Here is a 14,728-nt window from a genome sequence, read left to right as displayed (position 1 = left end):
GAGCAGGAGATAGGTGACACAGCTCCAGTGTATCAGATGACCAGCAGGGCTCCTCTCAGGCGGCTGCATGTATAAAAGAGACATCTGGAGCTCCCGCGGCCCTGCTAACCGCTCACCAAAGGCCTTTGCTCTGCTGGTTTTAAAGAAAGCCCTGTAACCATGCAGACACACAAAAGAGGATGCGTTTTCTCCCGGTGGTCGCTGTCTCGGTAGGTAAATGTTTAATGTATATACAATCACACAGCCCCCCTGTCGCTCTCTCCTGAAGACTCCCGGCGCTTGTCTCCCCTCCGACACAAATAACCCCTGCACATCAGAGAACTTCACAACTTCCCAGGAAGTCTTTTTCTCAGGAGGAGATTATTCAAATCGTCTCCCATTCTGCTTACGCAACTTGATTAAATTCCTCTTCCTCCTCCTCCTCCTCCTCCTCCTCCTCCTCCTCCTCCTGTAGAGCAATCATTAAATGGCTGCTTGCATCAGGCAGGGAAAAGCTGAGAGCAAGTGTGCCTGACTCTGTGTGTGTGTGTGTGTGTGTGTGTGTGTGTCTGCAAGTGCACTACAACCTACATCCACAAAGCTGCCACCACAGGAAAAACGACACACAGGGCAAAGCGAGACGCAGCTGATATTTATGCATGAGTGGACGCATGTCTGTGTTTTTTTTTTTTTTCTATTCCTGCTATTTCCATCCCATATTGTTTCTATTCTACGTTTTGTTCATGACCTTTGTGTGTGCGTCTATGAAGTGTGAATAATAATAACAATTGCCCGGGAATTAATTTCTCCGAGGGGTTGAATAAAGTTGTGCCACATGTACACTGTGATAAGGGATTACCACATATCATGTTTCTGTCACCCCCGAAAAGTGTCTTTATCTCTCTAATGACTCCTCATTCTCCCTCTGAGCAGGATATGAATCATCACTTTGTGTGTGAGAGTGTGTGTGCGCGTGTGTGTACGTGCACACAGCATAGTGTAAGTGTACGCGTGTGGGTGGCTGTGAACTCTAAGGCATGCATGGTTGGGCATGTGTGTGTGTGTGTGGTGCCCGTCTCAAAATTATACCTGTCATAGAGAGACAGACGAAACCAAGGAAATACCGAACCCTGCAAGTGCTCATTGATATTCAGAGCAGACCTCCTGCAGTCTCATGATTCCCACGATGGTTGAGACGGAGCCTTAGAGACAACCCAACGAGCGCTATTCAACCATAAATCCATTCCAAGGTCGCGGCAGGCATACGCTGGTGGTACTACCTATGATCAAAGCTATCAACTTACACTGTAAAAGAAAAAAAAAAACGACTCTGGTCTACGGGGCATAACTGAGACACTCCATCAATTGTCACCCAATGGCAAACTTCCCCTTAAAAGAAGATATTACTTTGTTTAACACACTCGCTCAACTCTGAACAATGTCACATATCAAATGACTCACTTCCTCCGTATTTTTCATTTGGAAAGTCCATACTTCATCAAAGTCACAGTTTCATGGTAATAGATTGGGTCACGGTTTAGTGTGGTGTCAGCTATAACAGTATAATATATTGTGTATTTCTATGGCGATAAAAATGATTCTTCATTACACCTGCTGCTGTGTATGACACAGGCGGCAACTACACATAAAATATGCATAAAGGCTGAACAATAACAACTTTTTGGGTAACTTTCTGCTCACCTCTCAAGGTTTGATGAGTTCTGATTTGATTTCAGATAACTAAATTAAGTCTTTTTGGGGGGGCTGTCCCCTCTCTTTCTCTGTGGTCTGTCTTTTCCATTTATTCCCCATTTTGATTACTAGATTTTAGATTTTGTGTGTGTGTGTTTTTAAGGGTTCAGGTCGGAGAGCGTCATTTTGTTTTTTTTATAAACTGTGGCCCAGTAAGCCCTTTGAGACTTAATCGGTGATTAAGGGCTATAAATAAACTTGAACTTGGCCTTGACCTTTCCGTGCTTTTTGTTCTTTTGTGCATGAACCTTGCAAATACAGATTTCACTGTCACATTAGTGGCGATTGTGTCTTTACCAGAGGCCTAAAAAAAGAAAAAAAAAAGCTGTCTTTAACACTCAGAGCACTCGGGGGGCTAATAGAACAAGTCCCATCCCAGCAGCAGACAGAAGTGACCAGGGAAGGAGGGATTCAGCTCATTGACTGGATATTAATGGCCACTTCTTGTGATTTAGTGCTGTGGAGACCTGCTGATGGATTGGGGACACCTTCGCCGTGAACTGGACCGTTTGGCGTCTCCATTGTAAAGCAATTAGACCATTACAATAGAGTCACTTTAGCGGTGAATCTATCTACGAGACCCCAGGTGGGTGAACCGGAGGAGAATATAAACTCCACCTTAAGATGCACAAAATGGTGAGACCACTGACACAAAGCCAGAAAAGGGGGGGGGGGCGAGAGATGGAAATATTTCCAATTTAGCTCCATGAACAGCATGCCTCAGCGGACTAAATTGATAATATAAGGGGCATGTTGGTGGATGAGGGTGTGTCTAATCGAAAAGTGAGTACTGAGTAAAAAAAGGGAAATGCCATCATCTTCCGTCAGGACAGGTGGGAGAAAGAGAGATGCAGGTGTTTTTGCACTTGAGGAAAAAAAAAAAAAAAGCCACACAGGAAGAATTAGGAGTGAGATGGAGAAAGATGAGCATGTGAATACGGGCTGCAGAGAAAACATGAAGAGGAGGAAAAGATGATGGTTTAAAGATGCCATAAATAACTGACTCATCCTCTCCTCTGACTGTGGCTCCACAAACTGTGGTCAGGACTCTGCCGAATGGGCCCCCTATCATCTCCCTCTCAGTCATCACTGTCACTTCTCTAACGCAGGCAAACATTTCAACATCCATCACTGAAAGTAAGCCCTGACACAACACAATTGGCCACAACCAACTAAATTAAAGCAATTGATAAATATTTCATTCCGTAATCGCAGTGAGGAAATGAAACCGGGGAACCACAGCGAACTTTCTTGAAGAGGAGATGCGGCAAAGCTTGGCAGGACCAGTTTTTATTTATTTATTTATTCTGGGAGGACATGCACACCAACCAACCATGCCTCTGTTTCTCTTCCTCCTTTACACTTCCATTTTTTTTAACTTGTGGCAGAACATTTTCTTCTCTTGTCTTTTCTTTACCTCCACGGCCCAATACAGTGTGCACATTACTGCAGCCTGAGCATCAAACAGGCACACAATCCTTTCACCGTTCCTCAAGAAACCAGTGAAACCTGCGCTCTCCCACAGGGGAAACGTTTTTTATGAGAGAGCAGTTGTCTTAGATCGAGGCACTGACTTTCCAATCTTCAGCAAGTGCCAGTTTCATATTTATACAGTTACACACGGTCACGCCTGGAAGCTGGCTAGTAGCCAGTACAAGCCCAGTTGATTACATTTGGCTGCTGGAACAGCTACATGTTCAGTATTTTGCTCAAGGGCACTTCAATGGTAGTTTTTGAAGAAGAGGGTATTCTTTTTGGTCATTCACATTATCCCAGGTGGCCTGATGATTTCAACGAAACCCCTGGCTACAAGCCTGCTTCTCCTATTAGGCTGCTCTTCACTGAGACACAGTCAGAGCAAGAAGAAGAAGAGGAAGAAGAAGAAGAAGAAGAAGAAGAAGAAGAAGAAGAAGAAGAAGAAGAAGAAGAAGAAGAAGAAGAAGAAGCTTGTCACTTTTCAAAGCAAATGTTCTTATATGTAGTGTGACAGCCGCTATGTCACCTTCAGATTATTATCCTATGATACATTAGAAAACGTAAAATAGTAAATAGTAAAATAGTAAACAGTAAAAAAAAAAAGTAAATAATATGAGCAACAGTATCCCCATGAAAAAAAATGAGACATGATTGAGACACCACAAAATCAGTGATTATGTTCTAGTATAAAATTTAATAAATTGCAATTAAATTAATTGCGACAGGTTAATGAATTGCAAAGCTTGTCATGTTTGACTGCCAAATTCCACTTAACTGACTTATTAAGGCTGAAAATTGAATCTGTAGTGAAGGGCAGCTGCATTTTATTTATATATCATTTTTATTTTATTTTATTTTATTTTATTTTATTTTATTTTGTGGGGAACTATGAGACTGTCGAGGTCTAGGAAATAAAATACCAAGTCTAGATATTTTTCATTGTCTCTTATCTCGGAAAATAATTCTCATTAAGCCTTACAATATCTAAAAAGCGAAATATGAGGAATTAGCGCAGCCTTACTGTAGCAACAAGTGCTGAGCTAAGAAAGAAAGAGCTTAGAAAAGCTTGGACTTAAATAACAAGATAAATCCTTTCAACGGTAAATATTTCACAACAAGCCAAAGCTTTCATCGCTAAATCATAAATAGAGCCCAGCTGTTTCTGCAACATTTACACCTCAAGGTATTTTTTTTTTTTTTTTTTTTTTACAAGGGTGAGGTGACTTTTCTTTAATGGCTATTGAATTCTACTAGGCACTTAAAAGGTGCACCATCCACACAAATCACAATGTGCCCCACACGCTGTGATTTGTGTGAGTGCACACACACTCCTATAAATGACCCTCTTGAGATGGAGAATGGCATTTGAAACCCCTGGAAAGCAACTGTATAAACAAACAGGTTGTCACACTTTCTAAAAAATGGAATCAGTTCAGAAACAGGCCAAAAACAAGTCATGCACTTGTTGGGCTTGTTTTTTTTTTTTTTTTTAAGTCTTTTAAGTTGTTTCTTTTTATGCAAAGCAGGTGTGTTAAGCATGCATGTTATTTATGAAGCAATATCCATACAGTGATACATTACACAGGAGAAATAGCCAGAGAGATAGCTTCTCTTGTTGGCCAGCGGAGCAGCTGAGGTTAAGTGTGTCACTCAAGGTCACAACAGTTTTTCAGGGCTGGAAGTTTGGAGCAAAGAGAAATAATTCATGCTCCACGTCCAGATTTCCCCGGGCCTTTCTTTCATTTTCTAACATAACTTTCTAACCTTTAGGTTACCTTAAGGCTACCACCGACCCCGTGTTACAGGGACAGAACCACAAATAAAAATGTCTTTTTACTTGCTCGACTTTTCTCCTTATTTTTATTACAAACATACATAGATCAGCACATATGCACAAGCCCACAGGCCAAGCCCAAGGGCATTGGCCTTAATTGATCATGGGCTGTTGATGACAGTGCTTAGTCAGCTAGCATGCAATGTTCAGGCTGTCACTGCTTATACACACACACACACACACACTCACTCAAAGACCACTGTAAAAGTCCCCATCTTCACAAGTCATTTAGTCTTATACTGAGTATGAAAATCCATTTTTTCTTAAAACAGGTGAGGAAAAAAATTGCCCGTGGGCTGAGATAATCACACTTGCTTCCAGGGCAGATTCACTTGCTTCAGGATTTTCTCTGGGAACAAGTATAACTGTGTTGAAACAAAGGAGACTAAGGCAGATCAGCCCACTAGGATCATGAAAATGACACTTAATTCAAGAAAATTCTGGAAATAAGCTGAATATCATCATATATCATCTAACAGAGGCAGTTCTCTGTTAGTTCTGCCCATTTAGAAGCCAGGGGGCCAACAGAAAGAGCATTGAGAGAAATGTATGTTGTTTTGCATGGTTTAAAACAATGTCTGAGACTAAATTACTTAGTGAAATATAAATATCATTATGTGGATAACACCAGTTGCCCAGCACATTTTGGGCTGAACAGCTGCTGTCTGCTGAAAGCTGACATTTTGTTACAGGTGCACGTGTCGACGGCAACAAAGCAGACGAACCACGGTAACAACAGAGGAATCAGCCTCAAGCCATGAATCAATTAATACCCTCCTGTAGTTTAACAAGATTTTTATCTCCCTCCTACTTTCTAATCAACACAGCAACCATTAGCAGTCTCCAAAGCTGCTGCAAGACACCTTGGCCTCAATTCCTTTGACTGCTGGCCAAGTCTTTGCATGTCAATGTGCTTGGCAACGGTCCAGGTCTTGACCCAGTAAATTCAGATTAGCCATGTTTTTTTTTCTTTTGTTGTTGTTGTTTTTTTTTATATTTTAATCTCCCCACCCTTAGACAACCACAGCCCACCCCCAAAATCCCCACATGACTATGCTTGCAAATATTGAGGGAGTGCACAACAATTAAAAAGAGACAAATCAAACAAGAGGCAAACAAGGTCATCTCCAGGACGTCTTGTTAGAGTAGCAGCACTATATCGCATGGATGATCCCCCCCACACACACACACACCACACACACACACACACTGTCTCTCTGTCTCCCTCTGGCTCCCTCTCTCTCCTGAGTGAGACCAGATTAAAGAGATGGAAAGACAGGCAGTCATCTGTGGGTGGCAGCGAGACCAAACCACATATCTTGTTGTTGGTGTGGCTCCGGCTGGAAAACAGCATGATTTATGTCCCTATTCCCATCCCATCACATCTCCTGCTCCTCACTGCCCAGCGCGCTATTGAAAAGATGATCAAAAAAAAAAAAAAAGGTCTAAATGCTGACTGGGTAGCTCACCTTGGCGAAGTCTCTGAGGACCGGGGCCAAGGCAGGCTCTCAGACGGAGCAGACAGATAGAGGGGGAGCGGGAGACGGGGAGTGACAGCTGTAAGCCCTTGACTTGACCCCTGAGCCGAGCCACAATCTACAGCTTTCAGAAGCCATCCCTAAAGTCATCAGGCAACACAGGTTTACCAAAGTGGAGCAGATTAAGCCTAAGTGGAAGCATACAGCAGGGAGAACACTGGTAACAAGAAATGTGCTGGAAACACAACTAAACAAGTTACATGGAGTTATTTACAACCACCTGGTGTGTGTGTGTGTGTGTGTGTGTGTACTCTGACATTGTTCTATTCATTGTAACACAGTAGGGGTCTAATTTATTGTTTATTGGGCACATTTTTATTTTTTTAAATAAAGTTGCCCATGACAACAGCCACTGGAGAAAACACGCCTTGACTTCGGTGTGAAATGGTTGTATGAAGCACTTTTTCAGACACTGCATGCTGTTGGTTGGTTTATCATTTGTCCTGGCTGCAGCTGGTTTCCAAAAAAAAAAAAAAAAAAAAAAACTGAAAACTTTTCCAGATAACTTCTTCTTCCTCCCAATATCTTTGATGCTGTTACTAATATTATTAGGAGTTCAATCTGTAGGAGTGAAACCCTGCTGTTCTTGTTAGGATTATAGCTAGGATTATACAATCTTCCCTCCCTCAGATTGCTTGAACCAGGCCAAACCCATCGCTTATATGGGTTTTCATTTCCATCATGAAAGTTTCTCCACCCTTTTCAACTTCATGCAAAACCTACTGCATTAAGTTATTTCTCATGGAAAGTCGATCCACTCTGAGCAACATTTTGCACACAACACATATGGCTCCCTCGATTACAGCTGCTACCCACAGGCCAAACAGAAATTTGACGGCAAAGACTCACAAACAGGTAGTCAGGCTTAATTTCTAAACGCTGGATGCTGGAGCAACCGACTTGGTCATCGACCCTGGAAGAGCAACTTTTTCCTCTCACTCTCTCTTACAAAAATGTCATTATCTTCACCAGATTTTACACAAAACATAACTTGCAGCAATATCTCAGACAAAATTTCCCCATGCTGTTGCAAAACAAAAATTGTATCGTGAAATGTGAAATGATGATCAAGCTCATATTCTCACTGTCGAGCCATTTTGCCCTTTGACCTGGACTCCACTAACAACCATGCCTGGATTATATTTATTATTAAGCTGCACTCAGTTCTGATCGTGCATTGTGACTGTGGCTGTAAATCATTCTGATGAGTGCCAGTGATGACACGCCAACCTCATTTCTGAATATGTATCACCCTGCCTTGTTTGCCTTTGATACTTATAAATAAGCAAAAACAAAGTAACAGCTGCCCTATCAGACTGTAACAGCTGATACACAGAAACAGTTCACCAAACTAAAAGTTATGAGCTGGCCGGGCTATACTGTAAGTTGTCAGACAAAACATGGCTAGTCTAATATATGCATCAAACTTATCGCCAGCCTCTGTTGCTTGATGCCCTTTAGCAACTCTGCCAGCAGCTGCTGTGTAGACTGCACTATTTTTCTTTGCCTCATTATTTTGTCAGCAGCTTATCATAAAAAATCAATGATGAATTAATAATGAAACTGTGGCATAATCATAATAAGACGCTCAAGGTTGTGCCTCACCGTGCAATATTGGCACAGGCTGCACATACGTCATAGCATGACCTTGAGTGCATTATTGCAAAGCAAAATTGTTCTTAGTATAGTGCAAGAGGTAGTCCTAGTAGCAGTTATTTTGGAGCAAATGGCCATGGGATTTATTTTTCTGTGTGAAGTGATGCCAAGATGGGACTATTTGGTTAGAGCACAGACCAAAGGATAGAACAAGGAGGATAGCTAATATATAAATAAAAAGCTGTAGTGGTATTATTGGCTCTTTTGCACTATGTATTATTTTGACAGCAAGTGTTTGAATATTGATGACATGAAATGGTTTGTATAAGCTGGTGTTCAATACTGCTTTTTTTTTTTTTTTTTTTTTAATGAAACTTCAGATTTTTCATGCACACACTTCTTGCTGCAGGAGGATACCCAACCTAAAAGGGGTTCATTTAAAGCAGAGAGTGAATAAAATGTGATAGCTGTCAGAAGAGGGCTTGTGAAAACCGTGCAGACAACTGCTCGTTCAAAGACTTGAGCTGTGAACGGCGCTGTGCCAGGTGTTTAAATTCAATTATGTTTTTAAAGCTGAGCGGTTGTAGCAGTAGGCTTGATAGTACTGCTAAGAGCAATAGTAATGGTAGCAGCAGTAGTAATAGTAATAGCAGTATTGGTGGAAAGCCAAGTAGTAGTAGTAAAAGTAGAAATAGTAATAACAGTAAGTAGTAGTAGAAGGAGCAGAAGCAGTCATAGTAGTAGGTGTGTAGTAATAGAAGGAGGTGTCATAGTTGGCATATTTATAGTAGTAGTATTTGTAGTAGTATTAATAGTAGTAGTAATAATGAAAGGCAAAATAGTAGTGATAGTAGCAGCATTTATAGTAGCAGAAAGTGTAGTTGCAGTAGTAGTAATAGTAGTATTTGTATAGTAACATTTGTGGCTGCCATAGCAGTAGCAGTAGTAAAGGTACTAATAGTAGCGGTATTACTGTAGTGGTAGTGGGAGTAATATTAGTGGTAGCAGTAGTGAATGCATTGTAATAAGAGGATTATTATTAATAGTAGGCTATGTAGTGCCAAATTAAATATATTTTTTTAGTCTAAAATTGTTTAGTCCCACATCATCTTTTAAAAACCCGGAAAATATGGAGTTGTTGACAATAACACAAGTGTGAATAAAGACCATTATTGAAGCTTTATAAATGAAGAGAGATCTATCAAGCTCGGCAGCATACTTGTCGACAGTCTATGTTGGCTTTCACCCCCTTTTGGTCTCAGAAAAAGAAACAATTACTGAAAATTATATTTCAGTGGAAGCTAAAACGAGCCTCACCAGTAGAACTCCCTCCCCAGTTCATTTACAGCAACAACAATCAATAGAGATTGTTCAAAATCAATGATGCACCATGAAATATGCAAAACATTTCTTGAAAAACATAGATTGTTAAATCTGTCAATACTGCTAAATTCAGTCTAGTACTAATCAACCCCAAATAGGTTTTACATTCAAACTGTGAGTGCTGCTGCAGACCTGTGAGAGCAGCTGGACCAGAGGGCAGTCTCAGAGTAATTACTGAGTCATTAATTCAGAAAAATAGGACAATGGCCCTATCACTTCACATTTTAAAGTTTGGGCATTTAGCTGACATCCTTATCCAGAGACATGTATAGCGTGTGAACAGCGTGAAAGGAGGCGGGGGGGCTTGCTAAGGAGCACTTTTGCAGGATGGCTGGCTGTTGCAGAGAGCGAACTCCATGCAAAGACCTTCCAACTATGGACAAACCACTGCAACTCTCATAATCAAGCAGCTAATGAATAACTGGTGCTTTTTGCGGCTATTCCTCATCATGTGGGCGATGCTGCCTTATTTTGGTGCTGCACAACACTTTCAAAAGTAATTATCATGGGGGTATTTCACAAAGCAGGATAGATAACTGTGGGAAAAAGATTATGCTATGTCCTAAAGATAATGATTTGTATCTGTGAAACTAAATTTAAATGTGAGATTTAGGAATACTATTTAGTCATGCATGTGGATGAGTACTTGCAGTACACAAAAAACAACACCTGTTAAGGTTATCTGGCTATCTTGCTGCTTATTCTGTGTTAAACATGAAAGAGTTGCCATCACAGTACTACACTTGAATGTTAAACATTCAGAGAAACACATGTATCCCTGTCATGTGTGTATGTGCAGGGGTGAATTCATTAAAGAGAAGATTACAGAAGTATAGTGGGAGAAAAGGGCTGAACAGAGCTGGGAGAGGGATTGGGAGAGAGAGAGAGAGAGAGAGAGAGAGAGAGAGAGAGAGAGAGAGAGAGAGAGAGAGAGAGAGAGAGAGAGACCCAAGATGAAATTTCTTCTCACATGGCCTCATAAAACCAAGGTCCTCACAAGGTTTCTTTAATTGAATCTGCACTATTCACAAATCAGCCATACTCTTTAGTACCTCATTTACTAATAGGCTCCTTTAGACTCAACAGCATTGTCAATGGTGTGTAAGTCTAAAGTGGTTAGCAGTAAGTCTTTATTCAGAGTTTATAGCTTCAAGGCAGTGAGGCCGACCCCGTCCCTGCCCTGTGGTTACCAGCTGCCTTCAGAGTGTCCTGTTACCTGCTTTCCTGGAAGTAGTGTGGTTTACACACAACTGCTGCAATATATCGCTGGCTAATAAAAAAAAAAAAAAAAAAAAAAAAAAAAAAAAAAAAAAAAAAAAAAGCTATGGGCACCAACGTGGCTGACAAGATTAATTCTCCCATCCAAATCTGGGCTTGTTAGCTTCAATAGGTCAGTTTCAGACATGAGGCCAAATACATAATGAATTTCAGGCGGAGGCTGATTATACACGGGAGATGTAGGGTCAGAGAACCGGGCCAGCCACAAACAGCTCCCATGACTCTGCCATTTGTGCCACTTCGCCGAAATGCTGCGGGCTACTGATTTATGACCTCCGTGGGGATGATGGGCCAAATCCCTACTTCTAAATGTGTTTAACAATCAAACAGTGCAGATTGCCAATGTGGTATTGATTGTGCATTTCTCTGCATTGATGAGCCCTCTCTGTCACGCATGCACACGCGCACAAACTCTCCTCTCTCTCCCATGCTTTTCAACATCCTATTAAAAGAAATGCAACAAAAAATAAAACAAACTCACCTTCACTGCTTCGGCGTGCGTGACTTTGTCGAAGACTTTGTCGTTGACTTTCATGATCTGATCGCCGATCCGGAGACCCTCTTTCTCCGCCAGGCTCCCCGGTTCCACCAGCGACACATAGATCCCGACCCCGTGCTCCGAGCCTCCTCGGATGCTGAACCCCAAACCCTCGTTGCTCTTGTGCCGCTTCATGGTGACCTGCCTCAGCTCCCCCGGCGGCTCGTGGACAAAGTTTCTCCCGAGCAGCGGCACTAGAGGAGCTGTCCCCTCGCTGCTGGTGCTGAAACTGTCCGGAGAGCCGCGCAGCGCCACTTGGGACTCACCGGGGTTATTTGGCGAGAAATGCGCAGGGGGAGTCGGGCTGGCGCTGGCCAAGTCGCCCGGCGATTCGGGGCTCCCGTTGCTTGCTACTAAATCCGATTTCAGGTAGAGGCCCTCCGAGGTGTACTGGTCAAACAGGAGCTGGTCCGAGCGCGGGATGACCAGCCGCAACATGGGCAGAAGTTGCCTTTTGCTCGGTGCGTTGAGGATGACTTTGAGGGTCTGCACCAGGTCGTAGACGTTGCGTTTGGAGTGGTAGACGTTCAGGCAGTGGATGAACTGCTCCCTCTCGAAGTCGTTCAGCAGGAGGTTGAGCGCGTTGTGCAGCTTCTTCACGTTGGCCGACAGCGTCCGGGCGCTAGAGGCCACCGAGTTGGCCGAGGAGCTGAGCGACATGCGCTCCAGATCCGTGCTGCTCATCCTGGCAGTGTGACCGGGACACGGCGCCACACTGGACCCGCGGTTAGAGAGCAGACATTATACGGCTTGACAGCACAGGATCAGACCGGTGCTCGGCATCACGATCGCTGGAGGGGGTCCACTCCGGTTATAGCCATATCGTCTGGCTCTGATGGATGTGAAGCCACTTGCTTACAATTAATCAGACACTATGATGAAAAGAACAACTTCAGCAATTAAGTGCAACCAATTAGATGTCAGACTTTAAAAAAATCATTAGCACGCACCATAATTTCGAATTTGGGAATCAGCAAACTTAAGCTTTTCGTGCAGAATAAGTGAGATAACGGTGCGTCAAAACTGAACATGCAATTACAGCACCGGTGCAAACTCGTCCCGCTCCGCCAGAGAGCTTAGTAATGAGCCACGCAAGGATCCCAGACTGTGTCATTAACTGCGGTCTTGTTTTCCTGTGTAAAGAGGTCAGGTGGCTGCCGTGCCGCTGCTTCTCCGGTGTCCACCTCTCTCCCCGTCAAGAGCCCGGCTGCAAAGCGGAGCAGTCTATATATAATCACCAACACGACAGAGGAGTGCAAACTACTTGTATTACCTCCAAAAAAGGCTGTCGGTTCAGCGACAATCACCCACGGTCGTCTCCAGGAATAAAAAGTTATTTGGTTTGTGCTCCTGCTCAGCGTCCGGAGTTTATATCCTGCACCGGTCTGGGTTTTAGTTGCAAATAACATCCAAGTCTACAACAATATCTCACCCACTGATATCACATAAACTACCTATGTCAAAACTACAACCGCTCAAGCCTTTTTTAATTATTATTATTGTTGTTTCCGAGGCTGCAGTCTGGCGGTGACCTGCTCGAGCTGATCTGTCCTCCGGGGCTTCACAGACGCAAAACAACGATTGTGGAGTCTCGCGGCTCTCGCCTCTGACCGCCGTCTGTCAGGAAATGACGCAGCCTTGTGCAGCCAATAAGTTGCTTAGTAACCAACAACCCAACATGCGCTCGTGGCACCAAGTCACCCAGCAGGACTTGGGATTAGATAGGGACACCTTGGCTTTGCTGTGAAGAGTTAATTTAGCCTCTGATCTTGGACATTTTTAAAAAATCTTGTGTTATTTCTTTTCGTGCTTTAATTTTTTAAATACTTATTTCTATTTTAAATAAACAGACAAAATGATAATGATGATGATGATTATGATGACGATTATAACAACAACAACAACAGCAGCAATAGGTAGAAGAAGAATATATTTTTTCCCAAAAGTGCTTAATGTTTTTATTTTTTCCTTATATACACTATTTTTTCCAGCTTATGTCTTCCTGTTAAAGTGTTATTCTTAGTCTGTTGTTGTTGTTGTTGTTGTCACAGATGCAGCACTGGTCGAGGCCTCTAATCACTGTAATGAAAATCCAGTGGTGGCCTACTATGGTTCACAAAAGTAAAGGCATGTGTTTACCCTGCTGTCCATAAAGTTCCCTGTCCAAGTTAAACACAGGAGAAAACAGAGAGATCTCTGGCCATCTCCTTGGTAACCACAAGAGTAACCTAGCAACCATTAAAGCAGGGCTAATTATCAGCACGTTTGGACGCTTCTTTTAGGCTGATCAGACTGCTCGGCTGAAACACAATAAGTGACTTCCCTCTGATGTCGCACAAGAATCTCAGGTCTATATCAAACACACATGCTTGTGACACATGAGATGTAATTGCATTTATGTCACTTAACAACCACTTGGTGAGAAAGGATATTTTAAGAGTCAGTCCGAGATTTAAAATGTTAAATTTCTCAGTTGGCCTATTCATCTTTTAAGTCTCAGTGCTGCCTGTAGTCTATACAAACACTGTGCACATAAAAGTCCCAATGAAATGACTTCTACCTCCTGTAAAGCAAAGGATCTTAAATGGTGAGATCATCCTGCATTAGTTGGGGTAAATTAAAATTTCAACCATTAGCACCTTCACAAATCTTCTCTCATCCACCTATGGCCTCAAATAAAATTGGTATCCTATTGGTTTGCACTTGTGAATGATCTTTCCCTGCACTTTGTCCTGCCCAAACATCCTGTTTCAACAGGAACTACATAGAATCAAGAAAGTAAGAGTCCATTTCATGGGGTCTTTAAATAAATGAATAAAATGAAAACAATTCAAAACACTTTTAAAACTCATCTGCGGCTCTCAAAATGAACTTGAAAACAGAAAAGAAGAAATCTCAAAGTTCAAAACATAAAGGCAGGATTGAGCCAATTCTGTTTAAACATGCAGTGCCACATTTCAGGGGGTTTTGACTTGACCTGCTGTTAAAATTTACCTAAATACTGAATGAATATACACATTGCAACCCAATGTCCTACCAAAGTTTGAAACACACCCTCCGGTATTGTGTCCTATGTGCTGCTGTAAAATAAAGCCGACATCATTGTATCTGGAGCCGTTTCCAAGGCGAGGCTCATTTGTGTTTATTAATATGATACCATGGAAAAATCAAAATGATAAATACCCTATATACCTTTCAAAAATCACCACCACACTGATAGACCATTCTTCCCCAAGTCACATCAGATGACACGCTGTCTGACTTCTTTCACTTGTAAACAAGCTATTGAAATACTGAAACTATTCAAACTGCTGAATTTAATTATTATTCATTATTGTGGGCAGAACAGATTTT

The 14,728-nt window shown here is 42.2% G+C and overlaps 1 protein-coding gene across 1 annotated transcript in view; it reads right to left on the bottom strand.

Moving 5' to 3' along the window:
- The window catches only part of whrna (whirlin a), a 153,350-nt gene extending 140,408 nt beyond the window's left edge, over positions 1–12,942 (bottom strand). The window contains exon 1 of the mRNA XM_030065305.1: positions 11,318–12,942. Within this exon, the coding sequence (XP_029921165.1) occupies positions 11,318–12,058 (741 nt within the window). The 5' untranslated portion in view covers positions 12,059–12,942. The remainder of the gene's footprint in view (positions 1–11,317) is intronic.
- Positions 12,943–14,728: the final 1,786 nt, after the last annotated feature.

This window comes from Myripristis murdjan, chromosome 12 (genome assembly GCF_902150065.1).
Source record: "Myripristis murdjan chromosome 12, fMyrMur1.1, whole genome shotgun sequence".
In the NCBI taxonomy this organism is placed as follows: Eukaryota; Metazoa; Chordata; class Actinopteri; order Holocentriformes; family Holocentridae; genus Myripristis; species Myripristis murdjan.
Note: the sequence above shows the minus strand (reverse complement) of the source record. Positions and strands in the feature narration are given on the sequence as shown.